The sequence below is a fragment of the Eupeodes corollae genome, chromosome 1, assembly GCF_945859685.1.
Source record: "Eupeodes corollae chromosome 1, idEupCoro1.1, whole genome shotgun sequence".
NCBI lineage: Eukaryota > Metazoa > Arthropoda > Insecta > Diptera > Syrphidae > Eupeodes > Eupeodes corollae.
This window is the reverse complement of record NC_079147.1, coordinates 259,374,244-259,397,665: the sequence shown is the minus strand read 5'-3', so window position 1 is coordinate 259,397,665 and position 23,422 is coordinate 259,374,244. Positions and strand designations below refer to the sequence as shown.

The following is a 23,422-nucleotide window of genomic DNA, read 5'->3' as shown; positions in this document are numbered from 1 at the left end:
AGCAGGTGCAGACAACATTAGGGACTTCATTTGCAGTCAACTTCATTCTTTGAACGCGAATTTGGACCAAGGCAACTGGTAAGTTTTTAAAATGTTATGAGTTTCAAATTCAGAACTTTACTTCAAAAACCTCTACTTTAAGTTCATAGTACAAACTAAGTTGTTAAATAATTTTTTTTTTCAGTTGAAAGGCTGACATTCACGAAAATGGATTGCTTTACTATCGCACAACGCATATACAAATTGTTAAAACTTTGTACATAATGGTGATTCTGCCACAGCCACGATTGATTGGACGGCGATTTGGGTATATTAATAAACTTAAATGGTCGTTTTTGGGGTTCGATTTTTGAGAATCCTCAAGTAATTAAAGAGATGCCATTATATCCACAAGAAGTCACTGTTTGGTGCGCTCTTTAGTTCGGAGGTGTGATTGGACCTTACTTCTTCGAAAACGACGATGGAACGACTGTAACCGTTAATCCGGAGCGTTTTGGTAATAAGCCTTTTTTGCCTGCTATTTATGAATACGACTTGAAGTTTCAACCAGACGTTGCAACATGCCACACAACTCGAGCGAATATGGTTTTAATACAAGAGACATTGGGCAGGTTCTGGGGACATAAGGGACTTGAAAGTAAGGCAGGTTTCAGGCATCTGATTGGGCAGGTTCAGGCGACATAAGGGACTTGAAAATAAGGCAATTTTCTGGTATCTGATTGGCTAGCTGCCAAAGAATTACCTTCCAAGTGAGACAACTTTAATGGAAAGTTGACTGGAATGTTAAATCAAGAAAAATCTCCCTAACTATCAAGTCAATTGAGCTTATGTCAAAATGACAGTATGCCATGTCTTTTCATTCCACTGCAAGTTAAACTTTATTTTTCTATGGTTTTTTTTTCTGCAAAATTTTATTTAATGTTTTGTGGAAAAGGGTTCCTTGTCAAATTGGAAAAGAAATAAGTGATATATTTTTTCAATACAAAATACAAATGTTGATTGACATGTAGCTTGCTTGTTTTTGGTAGATTTTGTACGATGAACTGAAAGTAGAAGTTAGTGAAGTAAAGTTCTGAGTTTGAAATTTACGACACTTGAAAAAGTAACTATATGTCTTATTCAAAATTTGCGTTCAAAGAATGCAGTTGACTGCAAATTAAGTCCTTTATATTGTGTGAACCTGCCCATTTCCTGGCCGCATAACTTCTCGTCGTGGCGATTACAACTAGCCACCAAAATCATGCGGTCTTACACCGCTGGACTTTTTTTGAGATGCTATGCGATTTGCAGATAAATTGTTAACTCTTGAACACTTAAAAACCAACATTCGTCAAGTTATGATTGAGAAAACGGCCATTATATGTCAAAAAATGGTCGAAAATTACATCAAAAGCATCGATGCTTGTAACAATTTGCGTAGTGTAGTGTTTCAGACATAATGTCAACAAAAAATAAATAAATAAATACAAGCTATTTTATTTGTTTTTATTTTAATTTTTAATATTACAACTTATTTTTTTATTTAAATATTATATTTGCGACGCATTTTGGAGATGCTTTTCCATCGTCGGGTGGAGTTCTTTTAATGTCTAAAAGTATATTAAAAGTATTCCCAAACGTTAATGGATAACTCAGTATAATTTTGAATAAAACATAAGCAAATCATTTTACCCAATGGAACTACAAAAATACAAATTGGTTTTCAACATATTTTAATAAATATTAAATTGATTGATTTATTTCGCGAATTTAACAATCAATACAAATATGTACATATTTTGCTAAAACAAACTGAATATAAAATAGAGGGTTTTTAATTATTGGCCTTATTTTGGTATAAAAATAATTTTCGAAAAGAAATCAATCTTAAGAATGTTAATAATATCTTATCACGGTTGCAGTAAAATATCCTTTTCATGAAATTTTCCATGAAAAATTCGTACATTTGTGGCTTTACAGTGTAGGGGAGAGGGAGACACCTTAGGACAGTTTTTGCTAAAAGCTCTTCTTAAAACAGGGTGTATTTTTTCGAATCCTGAAAATTATCGTTGTTTCTGGTTTTACCTATCATTATGATACGGTATGCATTTTGTTTGATCCATATTTGTATATATATAAATATTTTAACAAATGTCTCCAAGTGTCCCAATCTACCAGTCTGGGGAGGCACTTTTGGACAGGCATGGGGCAGTTTTGGACTTGTCTTAAAAAAAGGGATTTAAGTTGTTTATATGTTTTTATTAAACAAAAATAAAGTAACTCGAAGCATTTTATCAAATAAAAAAATAATTCTACAAAGAACTCTGAGTTTTTAATGTTTACCTATAAGTCTCAAAACTATATCACATAAAAAAACAGAAAAAAGTCAATATAATTCATAATTAACTGAATTAAATAAAATCAATTCTCATCACCCAAGTTTGAATGCAGAAAACTCATAACATACCAGCTGTGCGCGAAGTACTTCCTGTATCATTTGGCATTGGAAGTTTGGATATGATATCAAGCACTGCAACTGACCACTTATCTTCTCTCTCGGGGAATGAAACGTTAAAACGATTTTCATTTTTATCAAGAATTTTTGCGACAAAATGGGAAGTGAAGTTTTTGTTTTCCGAAGAACATTGAACTAAACAAAAATCTCCTGAATTTAGAGAAGATGATCCCAAACCATCCAAATTTTCTTCCTCATATTCTTCGTCCTCTGGGTGTCCGAAATCAGAATCAGATTCAGCGTAGATGACTTATTCATCCGTGTTTTCTGAACTGGAATCGTTGGTCCTCTTCGTTGTTCGTTTTGGTTTGGTATTTTGCATCCGGTTAATTTTAAATGCCGATTTTGTTAACCTTTTTTGTCTTTCTAGGAAGGCCGCTTCTATTTCATTTTTTTCTGGAGTTTCAGTTAGGATGCGTGACCTTCCTTTTTTCCTTCCTCGCGAGCCTTCTTTTCGCGGAGCAGCTTTTGGAAAATGCTTCACCATTTCTGGAGAAAAAATGTCTGCAACTTGACTTGATGTTTCTGTGTGCACCTGTTCAGTAGTTGTTACAGTGTTTCCTGGTATTGATGGTTGAGACACTTCTGGGGAATTGAAGATACGTCAGGCCATAATTCATTTTAGAAGACTAAAAGGTAAGCTTCTAACATACCTTCTTCTGTCTTGTTACATGCTTGAGCAACAGTTTTTTCAAACTAATTCTACACCCCAAAGTGCTATTTGATATCCCAAAAACTTGTGTGCAGCTTTCCTCATTGACATTGTTTTTTCCAACACAAGTTCCATGGCCTTACACAAATCAGACTCATTTGGAGCGGATTCCTTTTTTTTCTGATAATTTCTGACCATTTTTCAGAGATATATCTAATAATATAAAACAAAAAAGAGTAATTTCAAACAAATAAATGTATAACAGTATTTAAAAAAATAATTAGGGGCCAGATTAGGACATGTCTAAAACTGCCCCCTGTGCCTTGTCCAAAAGTGCCCCGAGAGAGAGAAAAAACCAAAAAGCTTGAAATTTTATAGAGACATTAAAATTGTTAATTTTCTTTGTCGAATCTCACCACAAAATAAATAAACATAACTTCAAAGCACTTTTCACTTAAAACTTGAACGAAATTTATAAATTAAGTAGTTACATCGTGGAGCAAACAAAAATACAATTGCCTTCCAGAAACACACTTTTGCTATGAAATTTTTTGTGTGCTGGTACCGTTACAATATTAAGCAGATGGTTGTTTGTAATGATGCTGCCACTTTAATATAATTGTTTGGATAGTAAAAAGTTTTTATTTTAGTACTGTTTTTTGAAGTTATCCTAAACTGCCCCCCTCTCCCCTACATATTAATTACTTACGAAATTCCATCTTCATGGTCTTGAATCGATTGTGGAGCTTTTATTGATCTATTTTAAGTAATGTCATCTCTTCAAGTGGGGTATTGAGAATAAAACCTTTTATTGAAAACTATATATTAGTAATGGTATCCTTCATTAGCCTCGTAAAAGATTTCGATGGTACATAAAAAATCGTTAATGTATTAAAAGGAAAGTTAATTAAAACAATTTTCTGTAAATATGACACAAGTGTTTATTTTTAATTAAAAATTTATATAAATCCATCATTTTGATCGTTGACATAGTTAAAAGTTTGTTTTGAATCCAATATAGTTTCTTTTGTTATTGTTCTCACTCCAATGGGACTTCTAGTTGTCTTCGTTACAATCATATTCATTTCCATGTTGGTTCTTCGAACACCAGACCAATTGCACAATTTATGACAGCACCACAATTGCTTCTTTTGAGCCCCGGCCTTAAAGTAAACACTATTAGTTATTAACTATGGCGCCAGTTATAGCTATCATTGATTTTCATCATTGAAAACAAACATTAGAATATATTTGACAGGTCGTTTATAGCTATCCTTAAAAATGCCTGTCATTGAAAAAAAATTCTTTGTGAGATTTCCAATCGATCTGTATATAATTTTCATTTCTAATCTAAGGCAAACACCATCATATATCTGTTCAAAAATGTGTCCCGGTCGATTTTAATGATAGCTATAACCGGGCGGCTATTCAGAATTTTTACTGTCAAAAAAGGCTTACCTCAGTTGCAGGTTTCTTTCTAATTCTTCCACATCGAGAACAACATTTAAACATTGGAGTTTGATCGTAAGCTCTTCGAAAATTATCATTTGTGTATCCATAAATTATGGGATTAACTGCAGCATTTAAAAACATTAAATAATGTGCTATATACCAGAGATTTCGATAGCTGTTATTAACTGTTCCAGTATAGGTGCCCAAAAGATCGGCTCGGACAAAAACTAAGACCGTAAATGGAACTCGTAGAACAATAAATACAACAACGACAATGAACATAGTTTTAGCAGCTGTTTTTTTGTACGAAACATTTAAAGGATGATCTCTGCTTAGGACTTTCTTTTCATACAAATCAAGCTTTAAAAATTAGATATTGAAAAAAAAATCTAAGAAAATAAATTAATGATGGTGTTAAAGACAAACCTTGATAAATATTGCTGTATACGATATGACCATGATTGCCAAGGGAAACCAAACTAGTGCTGATATAAGAAAATACCAATATTTTGGTAGAATATATTGGTTTTCTTTGCAGTAGCTTTCCTTGAAATTCTTCCATTGACGGACCTATGGTTTGAAGATTCCAAAAGTTTGAAGTTTTTCATTAATTATGGGGCTTACCAACCTTATAGGTCCTGAAGATCGCCAAAGGCGTTGCAATAGCAAAACCAATCAACCAAGTCAACACCATCACAACTTTGGCCCCCTTCATTGTCAAACGTGCCTCCAGAGGAAGTACAATAGCCGTAAGCCTATCATAACTCACTCCTGATAGATTTATTACGGCTGTTATTAACAACGAACCCTGGATAAAACCTTCCGTTTTGCATCCCCAAAACCCCATCATATAATTCTGATAGAAATCATTATACATAAACATAATTGGACAAATTAGAAGAGCAGCCGTATCAGCAACGGCCATATTAGCAATAAGCATATTGGTTGGAGTTCGTAGGGCACGATTTTGAATAATCAAATAAACAATGATGAGATTACTGGCGATGCCAAACACAATCACTGGGACAAATGTCGTCACTTTTAAAATAACTTCCCATTCTGGAATACGATACCAAATACGATCTTGGGGGAAGTCAATATTACTGTAGTCTAACTGAAATTAATTAAAGTTAAAGTAGTTATATCTCGCGCAGGGATAAGCTAAGAAGTATTTACCGAATCTTCGTCTTTAGTCATGATTTCTTATTTAAGTTGTACACATTTCACGGAAGAAAATAAAAGATTTAACCTCTCTAACAATTGATTTGAGGGAAGACTAAATCAAAACAGGGAACTCGCAACCGGTGAATGACGAATATTCGCATTATTGTTCATTCTATGAAAATAGCTGATAAGAGACTTCCAACCTACCTAAACTAAACTATAGTATTTCAAGTGGTTAAAAGCTTTGATATTGACAGGTGTCAGGCTTTGAATGGGGATTCAATTTGAATACAAAAATTATCCAGAACAATTAGTCGTATAGCCTATATAAAAGTTAGCCAGACCAGACCTATGGGGCAATACAAAAAATTAAGAAAGATAAAATATATATTGACATTATGAAAGGTAAACAGCTTTGAACCAACATCATATTTCCATCAACAAATGTTTAATGTTGTTGCAAATCTATCTATAGCCTTGGCTCGAAATACGTCATCAAGCCTCAGGGAGAGGAGGTAGAAAAAAGGGTGGGGAGGAAAGAGCTGTGATTGATTGTATACTTACTAGATATACTAAAAACAATGAATTTGATTTAAAAAGAATTTGTGGAAAATTCCTGGGTGCGAGTTAATTCTATTCCTAAAAAATACTTTAAGTTAAGTAATGAAGTATATTTAGGTATTTAAATACAATTCAAGCGTATAAAATTTCTCGTCTTTTGTATTCTTTTGAGTTTCTTAGGTAATTCCATTCGTACTTGGGAAATTGAAAGGAACAAGTGCAACGTGTAAGTGGTGGTTCTGGAACTTAAAATGTACGAGTACAAGTTATTATTGTATTGATAGTTGACAATCGACGAGGTTCTTGAATTAAGAAAACTGGTAATCAATCTAATGAAAGCCTAAGGACAGTTCAATTTTATTAACTTAAATATAAGACCTATATGCCAAATAGAGTCAAATGCTGCCTCCAAATCAATATCCAGGACAATCGGGCACTTTTTTTGTCTCAGATTGTGAATGATTTTATCATTAACCATTAAAAGGCAATGTTCCGTTGAGTGGGTTTTCTTAAACCCAAATTGGGTGTTGGGTACAATTTTTGAGTTATCAAGGAAATTATTAAGAGATTCTGCTACAATTTTTTCGAACAGTTTTTCTATGTTGGAGAGAAGAGATATTGGTCGAAAATCTTTTATGGTTTTGGCGCTATTTTTTTTAAACTATGTGCATAACTTTGAACTGTTTCCATCCAGTAAAAAAGTATCCGTTGTTTATACAATAAGTAAAGAGACAAGTTAAAGTGAGATCAAGGGAAATCGGACATTTAATTAATACAAACTTTAAAATCTTGTCAAGACCAAATGACTTTTTGTTATTCAGATTCATTCTAAGTGTTCATTCTTAATGTATTACGTAAGGTTTTTTGAGATACTCCTTTTTAAAATTCGAAAAAAATACATACAGGGTTTTTTAACAGGGACGCTACAAAAGGAGAGCGACATGGACAGCAAACAACACCTTATTTTTTGTTGCTCTTTTGATATTTTCCTTCAGTAAGGGTTGCCATTTCTTTACTACCGAAATTCGGAGTCAATATCCTCAACGTTAAGAGCGCCACGTCAAATTTATGGTTGTCATAATCGTCATAGCAGATCCACAATTGAGAGTCTAGTGGAAAAATTTGAATATGCAGACACAGTAAAAAATGTTCCCGTGCCAGTGAGACAAAGAAGTTTCCGTAATATAGAGAATATTGCTGCCGCTGAGGCTTCAGTTGCAGAAAGCCCATATGTGTCTCTCACACGTCGTTCTTAAGGGTTGGGCAATTGGGCATCTCTGTGACTACGTTGTGGTGAATTTTGCGAAAAGATCTTGGCCTACATCCTTCTAAGATTAAATTAACGGAGGAAGCATCTTTACCACCAGAATTCGTATGTTCTTCGAAAAGTCATCTTTTGTGATGATCAAGACCGACACGTTTTTGTGAATGGGGATCGCTACCGTTCAATGATAACCGAATATTTTTGGACCCAGTTGGATGATATGGACTTGGACGACATGTAGTTCCAACGGACGGGCGCGGCGACAGAAGCCACACACCGAATGTCACAATTAATTTATTGGAAACTAAGTTTGGAGAACGTGTTATCTCACGAAATGACCTAGTCGCTTGATCGCCTCGGTATTGCGATTTGACGCCGTTAGACTATTTTCTGTGAGGTTACGTCAAGTCTATAGTCTACAACAACAAGCCAGCGACGGTTGATTAATTTTGCACGAATATCGAACGTGAAATTGCAGCAGTATCAGCCGATTTATGCTTGTAAACCATCTGGACTTCTGCAAGCGTGCCCTTGGTGGCCATGCAAAAGAAATCGAATTCCATACATAGTGGCATCGAACGTTCTTTTACAGGAATAAAGAATTTCATTAATATCCAAGACTTTCTTGTTTTATTTACAAAAAAAAAAACGCTTTTTGAAGCTTTCTTAATGTAGGAAGTAGATTGTTTCAATAAAATCCGTGATGGTTTTCCAAATCTATTATCCTTTTTCTTGAGTTGAAATATTTATATTTATGCTATTTCATATAATATTTAAAAACAATTCTTCAAAAGCTGTTTTACAATAATCTAAAAGAAACGTTAAACCATTTATGCTAAAATGGTTTTTAACAGAAAAAGGCAAAACGGTTTAAAAGTCAGTTTTGTTATTGTAACGAATCTGTTGTCTAATTCTATCATATTAGAACGGTTGATCTGTTTAAGGAGAGGAATGCACCTGGCTATTTCAATAGAGCATAAGCCGTTACTAACGTTAATAACGGTAAAAAGGCTCAGACAACAAGAGGTCTTTGGTGACACAAATACCGAGGATATGGAGGTGTTCAGTCTCCTCAATGCGAGTGCCATCTATTTATAATGGCAAGGGAGGTATATCTCGCTTTAACGATACAAGACAGCATTGCGTTTTCGAAGCATTAAATTCCACTCCGTTTTTTATTCCCCATTGTACAATGCAGTTAAGGTCGGAATTTAATGACCTTATCATATTTTGTCGTTGCAGTTCGACATCTGAAGAAGAGGGATGTGAATCTGAATCGTCAGCGAAACAATGTATTGGATTAGGAGTTGCAGACAGGAGATCATTAATACAAATGAGAAAGAGTGTTGGAGATAGAGCAGAGCCCTGGGGCACACCAGCATTAATTTGTGGTTTACAGACTTGAATCCATCCAATGCAACTTGTATTGAACAATTTGAAAGGTAATTACTAATCCAATGAAGGAGGGAATCATGAAAACTGCAAGCACGCATTTTCGATAAAAGAGCTTGATGCCAAACCTTATCAAATGCTTTTGAAATATCAGGTGCAATAATCATACTTTCTCCAAAACGATGTTAGGATTTGCTCCATGAGATCACCAGTGGACCTATTGCTACGAAAGCCGAATTGTCGGTCATTAAGAAGCTTTCGATCTTCGAGATATTTCTTGATCTGATAATTAATCAGCGTTTCCATGACCTTAGAAAGAAGGAACGTAAGTGCAATCGGTCGGTAATTAGACGGTGAGAAAGATTCGTCTTTTTCGGGAATAGCCTCTTCTTACTCTCTTTTTGGTTGTTCTAATAATATTTATAAAGGGGCATATTTTAAAAACCTGATGTGGTAGAAAAATTCAAAGGCGAGATTGAAATTAAGGATATCTTAATCCTTAAAATAAGTATTGTTTTATTTGCGGTACAGAAAAAAAAAACATAATTCTGGCGATTTGTAATTATTTATAGAGGCATCAATATACTCGTATATGGAATGCATTTTGTTTCTCCTTCCATTAATCATTGTTCCTAAACACCATAAACAATAAACCCTGCCTTTATTTTCATTTGTTTATGTATTTATTTGATTGTTAAATATTTGCTTAAAATTATATTTATTTTAAAATGTCTGTTTAGATTTTATTTACTTGTCTTTTGTTTGTTTTAATTTCTAAAAATTCCATTCAGTATTTTAGCTTAAAAATAACTCTCATCTGATTCATATAAAAGCCAAGCTTTTGATTTTGGAAAATTACAGTTAATCAAATTCTCTACTTTGATAGACAAGCTAAAACAATCCTTAAAACAAAATGAAATACTTCGCAATTTTCGTAGCCCTCGTCATGGCTTTTGCTTCTTTCAACACTTGCTCAGCAGGTAAGTTTAACTAATTTAAAATAATTACACAAATGTTTGGAAAGAAAAATTAATAAAATATTCTATATTTTGTAAAAAAAAGTGTCTGAACCAGTTTGTTCCGTCACATTACCCAATGGAGAACTATTGTTCATTAAGGGAAACCAAGCAAAAACTTATACAAATGCCGAAGGTAAATGCTTGGTTGCCATCTGTGGACCAGATTTCAAAGCCATTTCTATCCCGTAAGATAAAAAAAACAAAAATTCTTTAATAAAATAACTAATTTTAATTTTTTTGTTCAGATGTCAATGATGGAAATGCTAGTTTTCCTGATGAAATTTTGCAGATTAAGTAGAAAATTATATTTGAAAAAAAAACTTTACAATTTGTATGAATAAAATTTCTTCTAATTATTGCTGATTGCAAAAGTATATTTTTTGTCTTTTTTATTCAAATATTATAAACATTTAAAAAACCTACGAACAGTTTTGGCTGTAAAATTTTTAAAATAAAGTACACAAAGACTGTGTTCACGTTGGATTCGTTACGGTGCGACTGAATACGACACCTCATAACCATATAACTTTGTCACTTAATAGCACAAAAGATATACGAAAGTGCAAGAGATGTGTCAAAATAAGTCACTCGAAAAGAGTCCAATGTGAACAGTGTCTAAGAACTCATCATAATCATATTTTAACTACGCGAAACATAGGCACAATCTAGTCAATTGTAAGCTTCCTAAATGATCCATTTATCCCAAAAAACGAATCGACCACAGAAGTTCCCTCGTCTCGAAATTTCTCATTACATCCATATTGATCTTCTTCAATAAAGAAATCTTTGTGTTTCTTCAATTTGACTTCCCATTTCTGAATAATGTCATCAATTGTTTCACATTTTCCGCCATATTCAACAGGAAAACAGTGCTTTGGGATGTGTTTGTAAAGGTTTTCCAAATCACCACCATGGAAATAAAACTACAAACAAAAACCGTTAAAAAGAAACAATACAAAAATCTTATAAGAAATCTTGACTTACTCTATGTTTCAGCTTCTCATTTATCACACCCTTAACCATGTTGAAACATTTCTGAATTGATGGTTGCATATTGATGAAATGAAATCCTTTCATTCTCGATGGCAAGGCTTTGTTTGTCATGATTGTGATTTTCTTAGCAAATATCGGATCAAAATTAAATAAATGAAACGGCGTTAGATTAGCCAAATCCATGACAACTACATAACCAGCAACAATGGCATTATCATCGTCATATAAACACAAATCGGCCATCATTATGCCAATTTTGAAAACTTCAACAACTTTGAAACGATGGAAGTCTATGTTACCAAAACGAAGCATTATCACTCGGGGTCCATCTTCGGATATTGGTTGTGGCAGGTGTAACATTGAACTGTCAAAAAAATGTGTCAAATCATAAAAAAATATATATTTTGTTAAGTTCAAAAGGTGCGACCGACGACTTACCCTAATTTTAAAATCTCATAAACCTTTGGATCATTTATATCACGGTCTTTGAATAATTCCGGCATTAGGGCTCGATATGTGTAGAAGCTTTCAATTTTCTTCTTACACTTTTCCAAACTGTATTTGCTGCCACGTAGAAATGCAATTAAAAACTGATCATGAGTACGTGACTTTAGGTGACGTTGTCTGGTTAGCCAGTGTTTCAGTGAGTCTAAGTAAAACTGAACATCATTTGGGTTTTCATTTAGTTCTTCGGAGGCTTTTTTAACCAATGCTGGTGTTAGGGGTCGAATATTGCGCATGGTGCTAAAATCATAAGAAATACAGAAAATAATAATTATACCGCAGTTTCAAGGTTATATGCAGATTCAGTTTTTAATACAGATGCGAATTCTAGGTTTCAGAGTAACATTGTATATTGCAATCGATCTTAGACGAAGTTTACAATTTAATTAAAAGTTAGTTTTTATTCTCTCTCATTGAATTTTACTAATAAAGCCAAGTTCTTTAACAAAATTATATTAAGATCCTAAAATTTTTTGAAAGCTAGTTTTACAAATATATTGAATGCAAATGAAAAAAAAATGTGCCTTATAAATTGCTATTTTCAAAATATTTAAATACTGAATAATTGTACTTGAATTGAGCTGGTTTCGAATCGAAACTATGAAACTAGATGAGTAGAAATCAAAATATAAATTTTTGCAGTAATGCAATGTGTTCTTTTTCTAAATTTTAGATTTGATAAGCCCCAAAAATCTAATGCACGAAAAATACTATCGATTGCATATTACACATTGTGCGGTCATACGAAATTTGTATGAACTCAAAAAATATTCAGCTGTCAATTTCGTTTAGAATAGTAAAAATCAACTATCTTATAAACACAAAATTGTATTACCTCCAGAATAGAATAATGTTCTTGACATCTAGAAAACTGTTTGGAAAATAAAATTGACACTTAAAAATAATAACATAAAAAAAATCTTCTTTAAATTAAAAGGACCAAAGAACAATTAAAGACATTGACTTCAAATTATGTTTGTTATATAAAAGTATTGTTGTTGAATTTTTAGAGATATTTAATAAACACTATTAAAATGGTTTAACGTCAAAAATATTTTATTTAACTTGCATATTTTTAAAGATTTTTCAAACTGAATTTTGATCCATTGAAAAAAATATCATTTTTAAATTCCAGCTTCTTTTTTCATTCAAATATAGTAGCTAAGGTTCAAATTAGAAATTTTATTAGAATAAACACTTTGATTGTATAATAAAAAAAAAAGTTTTCACGTTAAGATGATCTTTTATCAGCTTGACATTAAGCTGTAATTATTAAAAGTAAATATAATGGATTGAAGAGTTAATTTTTAAATCGGCATTTAGGGGGAAAATGTTTAGAGGCTATGACTTGACCTTGAACTCTGACGCCAAGACTATGGGATACGTCTTTAACTTAACAATAAATAAACATCAACTTAACGAATTATTAAAACCTGTGAAAGGAGGTTTCAGTAATTTTTAGCTTCTCTTAGTTTGGCAAATTTTTCATTTTCTCAACTCAGGGCTTAACTCCGACAATCGGAGCTCAAAATTAAGTTGTTGTTTTCTGAAAATAAAAGTACAGAATTAATAGAAAAAGTATTCGAATGAAAGAAACAGTTACAAGATGTATTGACGTTACTGCTATTTCACATGTTAGAATACGCGTATTACGATTTTTTTTCATAAAGATCTGATAACTCATTCCATTAGTGACCAAAGCTCCAAAATTTCTTCATAATAAGTTTTGATAAGAAGCAAATTGTCCTTTAAAGAACATCAAAATTAATAGTTTAAATTAAAGCTGCTTACGAGATATTCGATTTGTTTTTAAATTAAAAAAAATACACAAGTTTAGAGTCAACATTTTTTTTCAGCAAAGTTTAAAAAAATAAATCTTTATAAGAAATTGATTTTTTTTTCGAAAATAATGTACCAGAAGTATAATACTTGTCGCTCTAAATAAACAAATTTTCTAAACATTTGTTTTGGATCTTGAAATTTTTTGAATGAAAAAAAAAAACATAGTTTAATTTTTTAACGACATAATATGAACTGCAATTATTGCTTTCGTACAAAATTTCGAACTAAAGAGAATTCGACAAAAGTGGGTCTGTCTGTCGATTCTCACCCTTACAGCCTTAATTTAACTTTTAAGACCAAGAATAACAGTCCCCATGCATTCTGAACTCGAGTTCTTTCAATTCAAAAAAAATATATTTTTAACTTCCCATATGAAGTTGTTGTAATGGGTTCTATTTGTCGGATTGAAAATGTTGAATATCTTCGCTTTAAGGTCGAAATAAATGATTTTTAAGGAGATGTCTGTGCGTGCGTTGTCGACGTTTTATCGTCGTCCATACCTCAAGAACCAGAAGAGATATCGACTTCAAATAAATTTTGTTATACAGATAACAATGCAGAAAGATGCAGAAAGGGCTCTCAAGAAAATTGCGTAGGCGTTTTTTTACCATACCAGTTTAAAAAAAATGGAAATTTGGTTAACCCAAAATATCTTACGAACCAAACACTCTAGAGACTTGAATTACATTTTATATTATGTATTGTAAGGTGATACCAAATAAATATATTTTGAGAAAAATCGAACAAACAGTTTTTTTTACAAAAAATAAAAACATAACAAAAAAATTAATAAAAATTGATTTTCGACTCAAATATCTTTTCATAACTTTAGGATATTGGCTTTAAACTACTTTTATCTTTAAAATACTATTGTTGTAAACACTCAGTAAAATTTTGAGAAAAATGGAAATAACATTTTTTTACAAAAAAACTAAAACAAAATTTAACAAAAGTTGGTACAAATTTATTTTCGACTCAAATTTCTGTACAAAATTTTGAGATATTCGCTTTAATCTACTTTTATATAAAAAATATTGTTGTCAACACTTATGACAATTTTGAGAAAAATTGATTAGACAGTTTCTTTTACAAAAAAATAAACCCCTAAAAAAAAAACAATACTAAAACTTGGTAAAAATTTACTTTCTAAATCTACAAAACATAGTATGCAAATTTGGTAAAAATTGATGTTCGCTTCTTGATATCTCTCAAATTAATTTATTCCATCCAATTGGTAAACATTTGTTTTCGACTCAAATATTTTTAACAAAACTAAATTTTCAAATAAACTATTTCCTTATATGAAAAGTATTATTGGTAGTTTTAAAATTTTGAAGAATAATTCAACTAACAAATTTTTTAATCCAACACGAAAACCTACAAACTTTTAAGCAAGAAAAATCGACAGACGGGATGGAAAGTTATCAGTGTGGGTCGCATCCCAGCCTTTTTTTTTTATTGCTACAGAACCTGTTTGTATTTTCAGGAACTAGTGAACCGATTTAAATATATTTTTAGGAACATCCTCTTATAGTATCTCAATAACAGTTGATGATTAAAAAATATTTAATTTAATTTCTCAGAAACTGGTCAAGGTTAACATAAAAATAACTTCCTATGGGAAGTTAATATACAGAAATTACTAGTAAAACAAATGAAGTGGCAGTTTTTTTTTTTAAACAGTTTGAAAAGTTAGGTTGATCCTAAAGTACAAATTTAATGTTGTATTATAATTATTGTGTTTCCATACCATTAGTAAAATTAAAAAGTTCAACAAAATCTTTTGTTTATGAATGAAAAAAACTTAAGAAACATATTTGTCAATCTCAGCATTTTATGACAATCGGTATAGTTTTTAGAAAAATCAACTAGGATTCTAAAAACCAATGGAGTTATTCACTACAAAATTATTTAATTTGATATTTTATTTTAAACGGCACAAATGGGAAGTGTGGGTTGCATCGCACCCTTGATGTTATAACACAGTATTTCACTGAGTGGTTTCTGCATCTTGATATTATAATCTTCAAAACTAATTTGAAGTCGATATCTCCGCTGAGATATTGAAAAAAAAAGTTGGAGGAAGAGTGTATCCTTAAGGTATACGAACATAATAAGATATACACAGGCATCTTCCTAAAAATGATAGATTTTGAGTGTGACAGGTCTTTCAAAATGTCAGAATGTCTAGACCAACCTCAAAATGTCTTATTTTCAAATTGGTGACGAAAATGCAGTTATTATTAAATGTCAGTTAATAATTTAAATGCTCAAAAACAATTTTACGTAATATTTGTTGACAGTTCGTTAACTTAATTTGGAACACTTTACAATGTCTTACCATTAGATTAACTTACAATTTTTAAGGTTACGAAACAGTTTTCTTTTTCACGACACTTTGTTTGATACAATTTAAATGTAAAAATAAATTAACATAGATTAAATGGAAGTTAACAGACAACTTTCATAATGTGTTAAAAGTAAGATGCATTTAAAATAACCACGAAATTATAATAAATATTTATAAGTTATATTCTCAAACATAAGTTTTAATGTAGGTTGTTTTATGTACTATACTTAATCTTATAAAACTAAAGAAATAAAATTGTTAATTTAGAGTCGGAAAAAGCTAACCGACTCAAATGAAAGTGCAACACAAACTGAACGCATGTGCAGCATCATGCCTCGAAATAACTGAACTCTTACTCTGTTAAAATTGCCTCAAAACTGATGTCTGATGCTAAGTAAATTTCTATCGAACACAGGCTTACAACTAGCGATACTGTTGTAAGATTTTTCATCTTTTAGTTGATAGGTTGGAGTATCAAGTTTTATTGATTAAGTGTCTTAAACTATTTATAAAAATACAAAATAATTTTAAAGAATTTTTACAACTCGATTGCACGTTGTAATTAAGAATAAAAAGTGTTTAAAATATAATGTAATTACAATGTAATAACAGATGTTGACAAATTTCAAATACAATTACAAGTTTTTAGTATTTAAGTCTTAGACTAAAGTAATTGATTTTTAATTAAAGTTTATATTTAAGTTTCAGTTAAGACGTTGAAGTATGCGTTCTATATTTACTTACGTAATCGGAATCGAAAACATATGTACATATGTTTGATGGTTGGAGTATTGTAATGTAATTTTTACGATTTGATTGCAGGCTCAAGATTTTTAAATTTTATTGACGACCCCTCCCACACGAAATCATGTATACGGTTCTGTTTACAACAACATGTTGCATCGTTATCGTCTTGAGTGCATGTTCGTACTCCTAATGAAACAGATTAATCAACACTTCACCCATCAAGTTTAATCCTTATTTTGATCCTTCTTCCTTAAAGATAAAAGCTGCATGAAATCGATGGATTACAATTGATTTTAGTAATTTTATTAAAAATTACATATCTATGTTGCAAAATCAGTTTACCAGAAATACAGTTTTTGTTTTTATTCAAAACCAGATAGAAGCTATTGTGATACTAACTTACATAAACATGCGATATCTTTGCATTTGGAAATCTGGAGAAAAGCTTGTTTCTATACGAGTGTGTTCGTATACTCCATAAAGAAAAGTGTCAAAAATAAACGTTTTCAATTTGTCTTTGCATAATGACTGCCAGGTGAAAAATATAAATAAATTTGAATAATGATGCAGCACGTGTGGAAAACAGGTACATAAGCAAGTAGTAAGTGTTACATAAAATTAACTTAAGTATGAATAGTTATCTTAGCAATCCGTAAAGCAAATAAATAAATACAATTTTTGATCAAAAAGAGTGTAGGTTAAACATAAATGAAGTGGGTAAGTGTATACAAGAAATTTCGTTGCGGGTATTATGTGATACATACCCTATGATTTCATAACCATGACGGTTTCTTATACATATACACTTTTTGCTCTATAGTTTAGTGAAGAATTTACGTTACAAGGAATTTTTTTCTTGAGAAAATAAAAGGATTTTTTGTGGTTTGAAGTTATTGCATTCAACAAAGCACAAACAATAAAGGAAATTGAAAGTTTTCTGTGCATTTAAAGGTTCCGTCATCTAACTTTTTTTTCAACTAGGGATTATTTCGTGGATGCTAACACTTAGCTCATGTCTGATTTGACAGATAATTAAATAACTAATCCTTCCGCTAAACAAATAAAATAAAATGTGTATACGCTTGAACAACGCTGGGAACAACGCTTAGAGAAGGTGCCCATTTTACCAAAAAAAAATCATCTTTTCAGATGAAGCTCATTTTGATCTTGACAAGCAATATTGTCGCATTTTGGCACAGAAAACACGCATGCATACATTGAAAAGCCGATACACCCAAAACGAATCACTGTTTGGTGCAGATTTTGGTCCAGTGGCATAATTGGGACATTTTCGAAAATGAACAAGGAGTGCCGGTTACAGACAATGGCGATCGTTATCGGGCCTGTTGAACGAATATTCGTTCACAAAAATTGAAGAGAAGGATATTGGCAACATTAAGTTTAAACAGGACGGCGGCGGCTCTACGTGCCACACAGCCAAAGCTACACTCGATGATTTTCAAAAAAATAGAAAGGACTTTCAGTGTGTATAATAAACATTTAGCTCGACCTCAATATGTCTTATGAAATAAAATGCACGACTGGTTCGCACGAACTTGTTCATGTATCCAAAGAGTCTTGTTAAAAAAACATTTATTGTACTTTAAAATTTAAAATTGTAAATGCAAAAAAGCCATTTGAATTTTTAAAAAAATCTAAATTTTTAAAAAATTTTAATTTAAAATCTTTAGCATTTTTCTTTTTTATTATTATTTCATATATGTATATGCAATTTGTTTGTTTAAGTTTAAAATAATATTAGTATACAATTGTTAAAAGCCTATTAATAAACATTTCGCATTCCAATTTGGTAAAAAGTAACTACCTATTTTCGAGATATCGAATTTCGAAAGAAAATAATATTTCTTTTTTAAATCACACATAAAAACAATAACATTTTTGATCATCAAATATAATTAAGACAGTATAAGAGCTTGTATACAAAGAAAATTATTGAAATCGGTTGATTAAGTCTGGAGAAAACTTTAAAACCAAATAACGGTTTTATGAGGGGTAGCCTTTTGGAGCAATACAAAATAGAGAAAACTAAAAAGAAATTTATTTATTTTTATTATTTAATTCGAATTTTTTATTTTTTTACCAAAAAAGTTGTATGGAGACTACTGTTATTTAAAGTCTTAAAGATAATGAAATAAACGACTAACGTTTATTGGCTCAAAACTTTAATTTCAAAATTTCAAGTCAATTGACCCAATTGTTTGGGGTTGTAGAGGAATGGACTGACAGACATATGGAATAAGGTCACCTACTTTTTTTGTATTTAAATGAAAATTTTCTAAGAACCTATCAGGGAGTTTTTTCGAACTTGTAGGTGGGTTATTGATATTTTGTATCTTAAAAAAAAGACGCTGGGATGCGACTCACAGTGATTACTTGTCTTGCTTAAAGGTTTCCGTGCTTTGTTAAAAAAGTTTGATTTCAAAATCTATTTTTGTTAACGACAAAAAAGTCGTTAGTAAATTTTTACAAATTTTAGTTGCATTTTTTTTTTTAATTTCTTATTTAAAGAAATGAAAATTGGATGAATAAAATTAATTTGAAGTCAAAACCTTCTATTTTCACGTGATATAGAGATCCGAACATCATTTTTACCAGTGTTCGTACTGTTTTTTGTAGATTTTATTTTTTTATGAAAAAAGGACTGTTGGATTCTTATCTAAAATTCACTGAATGATTAAAAAAATATTTTATGTGTGATAAAATTAGTTTCAAACCAATATTTTTAATTTTTGAAAAGGCATTTGAGTAGAAAATCAATTTTTACGAACTTTTAGAAATGATTTTCTTAGATTTTTATTTTTTTGTTTGATTTTTCAAAAAAATGTATTAAATGTTCAAAAAAATATTTCTCATAAGATAAAATTAGATCTAAGCCAAAATGTCAAATTTTTGAAAAGATATTTAAGTCGAATTTGTGCATACTTTTGTTATTTATTTGTTAGGTTTTTAATTTTTTGTAAAAACATGTCAGTTCGATTTTTCTCAAAATATGACTCAATTCTGACAACAATATTTAAAAAAAAACCAAAAATTAGTTTAAAGCTAATTCCTCAAAGTTTTGAAAAGTTATTTGAGTCGAAAATCAATTTTTAATAAAAATTTAAATTTAAAAAAAATTTGTCACCTCCAAAATTTTACGACTGAAATATGATTTCATCTCTAAAACATATTTGTGCAACGAAGAATAATGTTTTTGACATCTGATAAAATTTTGAGAAAAATCTAATTGACACTTTAAAAAAAAAAAATAAAAACCAAAAAAAAAATGTACAAAAGTTGGTAAAAATTGATTTTCGACTCAAATATCTTTTGAAAACTTTGAGATATTGGCTTTAATTTACTTTTATCTTTCAAAACATCTTGTTGTCAACATTCAATTAAAGTTTGAAAAAAATCGATTTGACAGTTTTTGTACAAAAAATTAAAAACCGAAAAAAAAATTAACAAAAGTTCGTAAAAACTGATTTTCGACTCAAATATCTCTTCAAAAATTTTAAATATTACCTTCAAACTAATTTTATCTATTTTATATTGTTTTCAACATTTGGTAAAATTTTTTAAAAATTTGAATTGACAGTTTTTTTTACAAAAAATAAAACTCTAAAAAAAAACAATACCTACTAAAACTTGGTAAAAATTTACTTTCGGCTCAATGCTTTTCAAAAATTAAAAATATTGGCATGAAACTTATTTTATTTCAGAGAAAATATTGTTTTCAATATTCAGTAATTTTTATATAAAAATCCAACAGTCCGTTTTTTTTCATAAAAAATAAAATCTACAAAAAATAGTGCGCAAATTTGGTAAAAATACATATAGACAAACTTTTAAGCAAGACAAATCGACAGACGGGATGGGCTTTTATTTTTGGTCAAAAAACTATCACTTCGATTATTCTCAAAATTTAACCGAATGTTCAAAACAATATTTTTTATAAAAAAACATAATTTTAAAAACATAATCTCAAGTTTTTGAAAAGATATTTTAGTCGATTTCAATTTTTACGAACTTCAATTGCATTTTTTTCAAAAATATATTGGTTTGGTATCACGTTACAAAATATAATAATAAATTTTATTCAAGTTTTTGGTTCGTTTGATATTTTAGGTTAACCAAAATGTTCACCATTTTTTTAAACTGATATGGTAAAAAAACCACATACGCCATTTTCTTGAGAGCCCTTTCTGCATCTTTCTGCAATATTATCTGTATAACAAAATTTATTTGAAGTCGATATATCTTCTGGTTCCTGAGCTTTGGACAACGAAAAAAAAAATCGCGATTGTACGGACGTACGAAAGTAGGACCACAGTTTTTTGTTTACAAAAACTAAGAACCTAAAAAAAAATTTGCTATAGACTCAAATAGCCTTTCAAAAATTAAAAATATTATCTTTTATTTCCATTCTAGGGACCTTGAAACGTCGAGAAAGGTAAAAATTTAAAAAATTTGAAAGTTAAAAATCCAAAATTTTGTGGAAATTAATTAAGTTACTTTTTTTATACACAAATTTTAATCGAAAGTATAGAAAATATTTAATTGGCAGCGAATATAATTTGCAAATATTCGAGTTCGTCAATGAGAAGTTATCAGTGTGCGTCGCATTGCAGTCTACCTTTCACCTACTAAATCTATGAAAATCTTGCAAAGTTTGAGCTCTTATTTTAACTAGAGATAGCAAAAAGAAAATATTGGAACACATTTTTCGATGTGTTTTTTCTATTTGTTTCAAAGTATCCAAAAATACCGATTCTACACCATTTGCTTAAAATAAGTTAAAATTAAATAAGGAAATACATTTTTATCGCACTTGTCAGTGGCACTGATCAATGCAATTAATGTTTGTCAGACATTGAATGATTAATAAGAATTGAGGACTCTATAGGAAAAAATAAAATGACTTTACACAGAAAAACATGTACGTATAGTATTGTGACTTGTGGGGTTTTTATGAAAGCTTTCAGATCTAGGTTTAAAATCATTAGGAATTTAAAATGGACTATTATTATATTACTTATTACACTACTAAAGATTTTTAGATTGAAGATGGTTTCGAAATTATGTCTGCAAGGTTGCTTGTTGAAGTGTCCACACAACTGAAACTACAGTCGATTCCGTAAAACTTCAGAGTTGAAATTATGGGGTGATAACACTAACAAAAAAAAAGAGGCTGGGATGCGACCCACACTTATAACTTCTCATCCCATCTGCCGATATGTCTTGCCTAAAAGTTTGCAGGTTTTTGTGTTGGGTTAAAAAAATTGTTAGTTGAATTATTCTTAAAAATTTTAAAATTACCAACAAAAGTAGAAATAGTTTAGTTTGAAAATCTAGTTTTGTTAAATAGTTTTTTAGTTGAAAACATATTTTTACTAATTTAAGTAGCATTTGTTAAATTTTTACAAATTGGATGAATGAAATTAATTTGAGAGATATAGAACATAACATTAATTTTAAATTCTGCATATCAAAAACAATATCTTTTGTAAAATAATAAAGTTTGAAGACAATATTTTTGAAAAGCTATTTGAATCGAAAGTAAATTGTTACCAAGCTTTAATATTGGTTTTTGTTAGGTTTTATTTTTTTGTAAAAAAAACTATCAATTCGATCTTTCTCAAAATTTTAGAGAATGTTGAAAACAATATTTTTTTAAAGATAAAAGTAGTTTAAAGCCAACATCTTTAAGTTTTGAAAAGTTAGAAATTGTGTTGAAGCGTTTTTTTTTAAATAATATATTCTGTTCTTGTTGGGATTTCTAAAGATGCGAATAAAATATAAATTCAAGAACCCAGAAAATAAAACAGTACCTGAGGTGAAGAATTTTAAGGCTTTTTTTAACGTATTTTTGGGTTAAATTTTCGGGAGTCTATTCTTACTAATGTCAGTATGCTTACTCGTATATTGGAGCAGATGATAGAACACAAATTTTAAATATTACTGTTTTGCATGGAACTTTTGAAAATATTTTAATCTTAAAGGAATCAACAAAACTTAAAAATTTTAGAGAGAAAAATATTTGGTTCTCTAATTTAATATTATAAGTGCATTTAAGTACACAATTTTTCTAAGAATGAAATAAGAACAACTTAAGTTAAACAAATTAATTGGGAAGAAACTTAAGTGTGGCACCTACAAATAACACGCTTCAAAATCTCTTTTTACTTCAGTTTTCGAGAAATTCAAAGCTTCTATATTAAATTAATAGATTAACGAAAGTGTCACTTTTGTTTTTTTTAGGACATTTATATTCTTAAAGTTCGTGTTTAAACCTCAGTTCTAGAGCACCTTAAACCAATTCACTTCAAAAGTAGTAGTAGAAGTAGAAGATCTTAAAAGTTTTCGTACCTAATAGAAAATCCATTTTTATGCGTGTCAAAAAAAATGAGTTGGAATTGAAGACGAGTTTCAGGAATCAAAAGGCAACTTAATATCAAATTGGCGATCTCTTATTCAAGCTATCTTCTTAAGAATCTGAATATTTGCTCTTTCCTTAATAAAAATAATTTAAATTACTAAAGTTTTTCAAAACTCTAAATGATGTGAAAACAAAGATTTTAGTTGTTTTTGAAAGGAAACCGATTTTTGGTGAATATCGTTAAACTATTTACAAGTGATCACATGAAATCTTTGCTTGTACAACTTAACTGTATATAAGCTCTATGGCTTATATGACCCCCCCCTGAATCGTTCATTGGTAAAAAGTTGGTGTAATCGTGCTGATCGATTGGAATAGCTTTGGATTTCCGATTCATATTATGTTCTTGGTCCAGTTTAAAGTTAAAAGTGGTACTTTTAACAACAAAGGTTAAAGCCGTAAAATACAAATATATTAAGGTGGCCTTAACCATTAACGCAATACGATAACTTTTGAATTCAAGTGAATTTCTACGAAAATTAAAAAAATAATCCCCTAATTCTTGTTCTGTTTAAATCTTAAACCTCATATTTTAAAATCCTGTTGTTC

General features: G+C 30.3%; 2 protein-coding genes and 1 long non-coding RNA gene across 4 annotated transcripts; 1 reads left to right on the top strand and 2 right to left on the bottom strand.

Moving 5' to 3' along the window:
- Nucleotides 1-4,105: 4,105 nt before the first annotated feature.
- Nucleotides 4,106-5,941, bottom strand: LOC129950094 (neuropeptide FF receptor 2). Its single transcript, XM_056061905.1, has 5 exons — nucleotides 5,775-5,941; nucleotides 5,227-5,712; nucleotides 5,025-5,168; nucleotides 4,605-4,958; nucleotides 4,106-4,309 (listed from the first exon to the last, which is right to left on the bottom strand). Exons 1-5 carry the CDS (start codon nucleotides 5,793-5,795, stop codon nucleotides 4,106-4,108), a joined length of 1,209 nt encoding a protein of 402 aa, XP_055917880.1. The 5' UTR covers nucleotides 5,796-5,941.
- A 3,858-nt stretch (nucleotides 5,942-9,799) lies between these two features.
- On the top strand, nucleotides 9,800-10,374 carry LOC129940139 (uncharacterized). The gene is made up of 3 exons (XR_008780611.1): nucleotides 9,800-9,959; nucleotides 10,042-10,183; nucleotides 10,244-10,374. It is a non-coding gene; the product is annotated as an uncharacterized LOC129940139 (long non-coding RNA).
- LOC129940138 (alpha-tocopherol transfer protein-like) lies at nucleotides 10,358-15,979 on the bottom strand. 2 transcript variants are annotated; one of them, XM_056048392.1, is made up of 4 exons: nucleotides 15,679-15,979; nucleotides 11,430-11,735; nucleotides 10,983-11,355; nucleotides 10,358-10,921 (listed from the first exon to the last, which is right to left on the bottom strand). In XM_056048392.1, exons 2-4 carry the CDS (start codon nucleotides 11,729-11,731, stop codon nucleotides 10,664-10,666), a joined length of 933 nt encoding a protein of 310 aa, XP_055904367.1. In that variant the 5' UTR covers nucleotides 11,732-11,735; nucleotides 15,679-15,979; the 3' UTR covers nucleotides 10,358-10,663. The 2 variants fall into 2 exon arrangements, with proteins under 2 accessions (XP_055904367.1, XP_055904366.1); XM_056048391.1 differs by having other exon boundaries at nucleotides 15,695-15,979.
- Nucleotides 15,980-23,422: the final 7,443 nt, after the last annotated feature.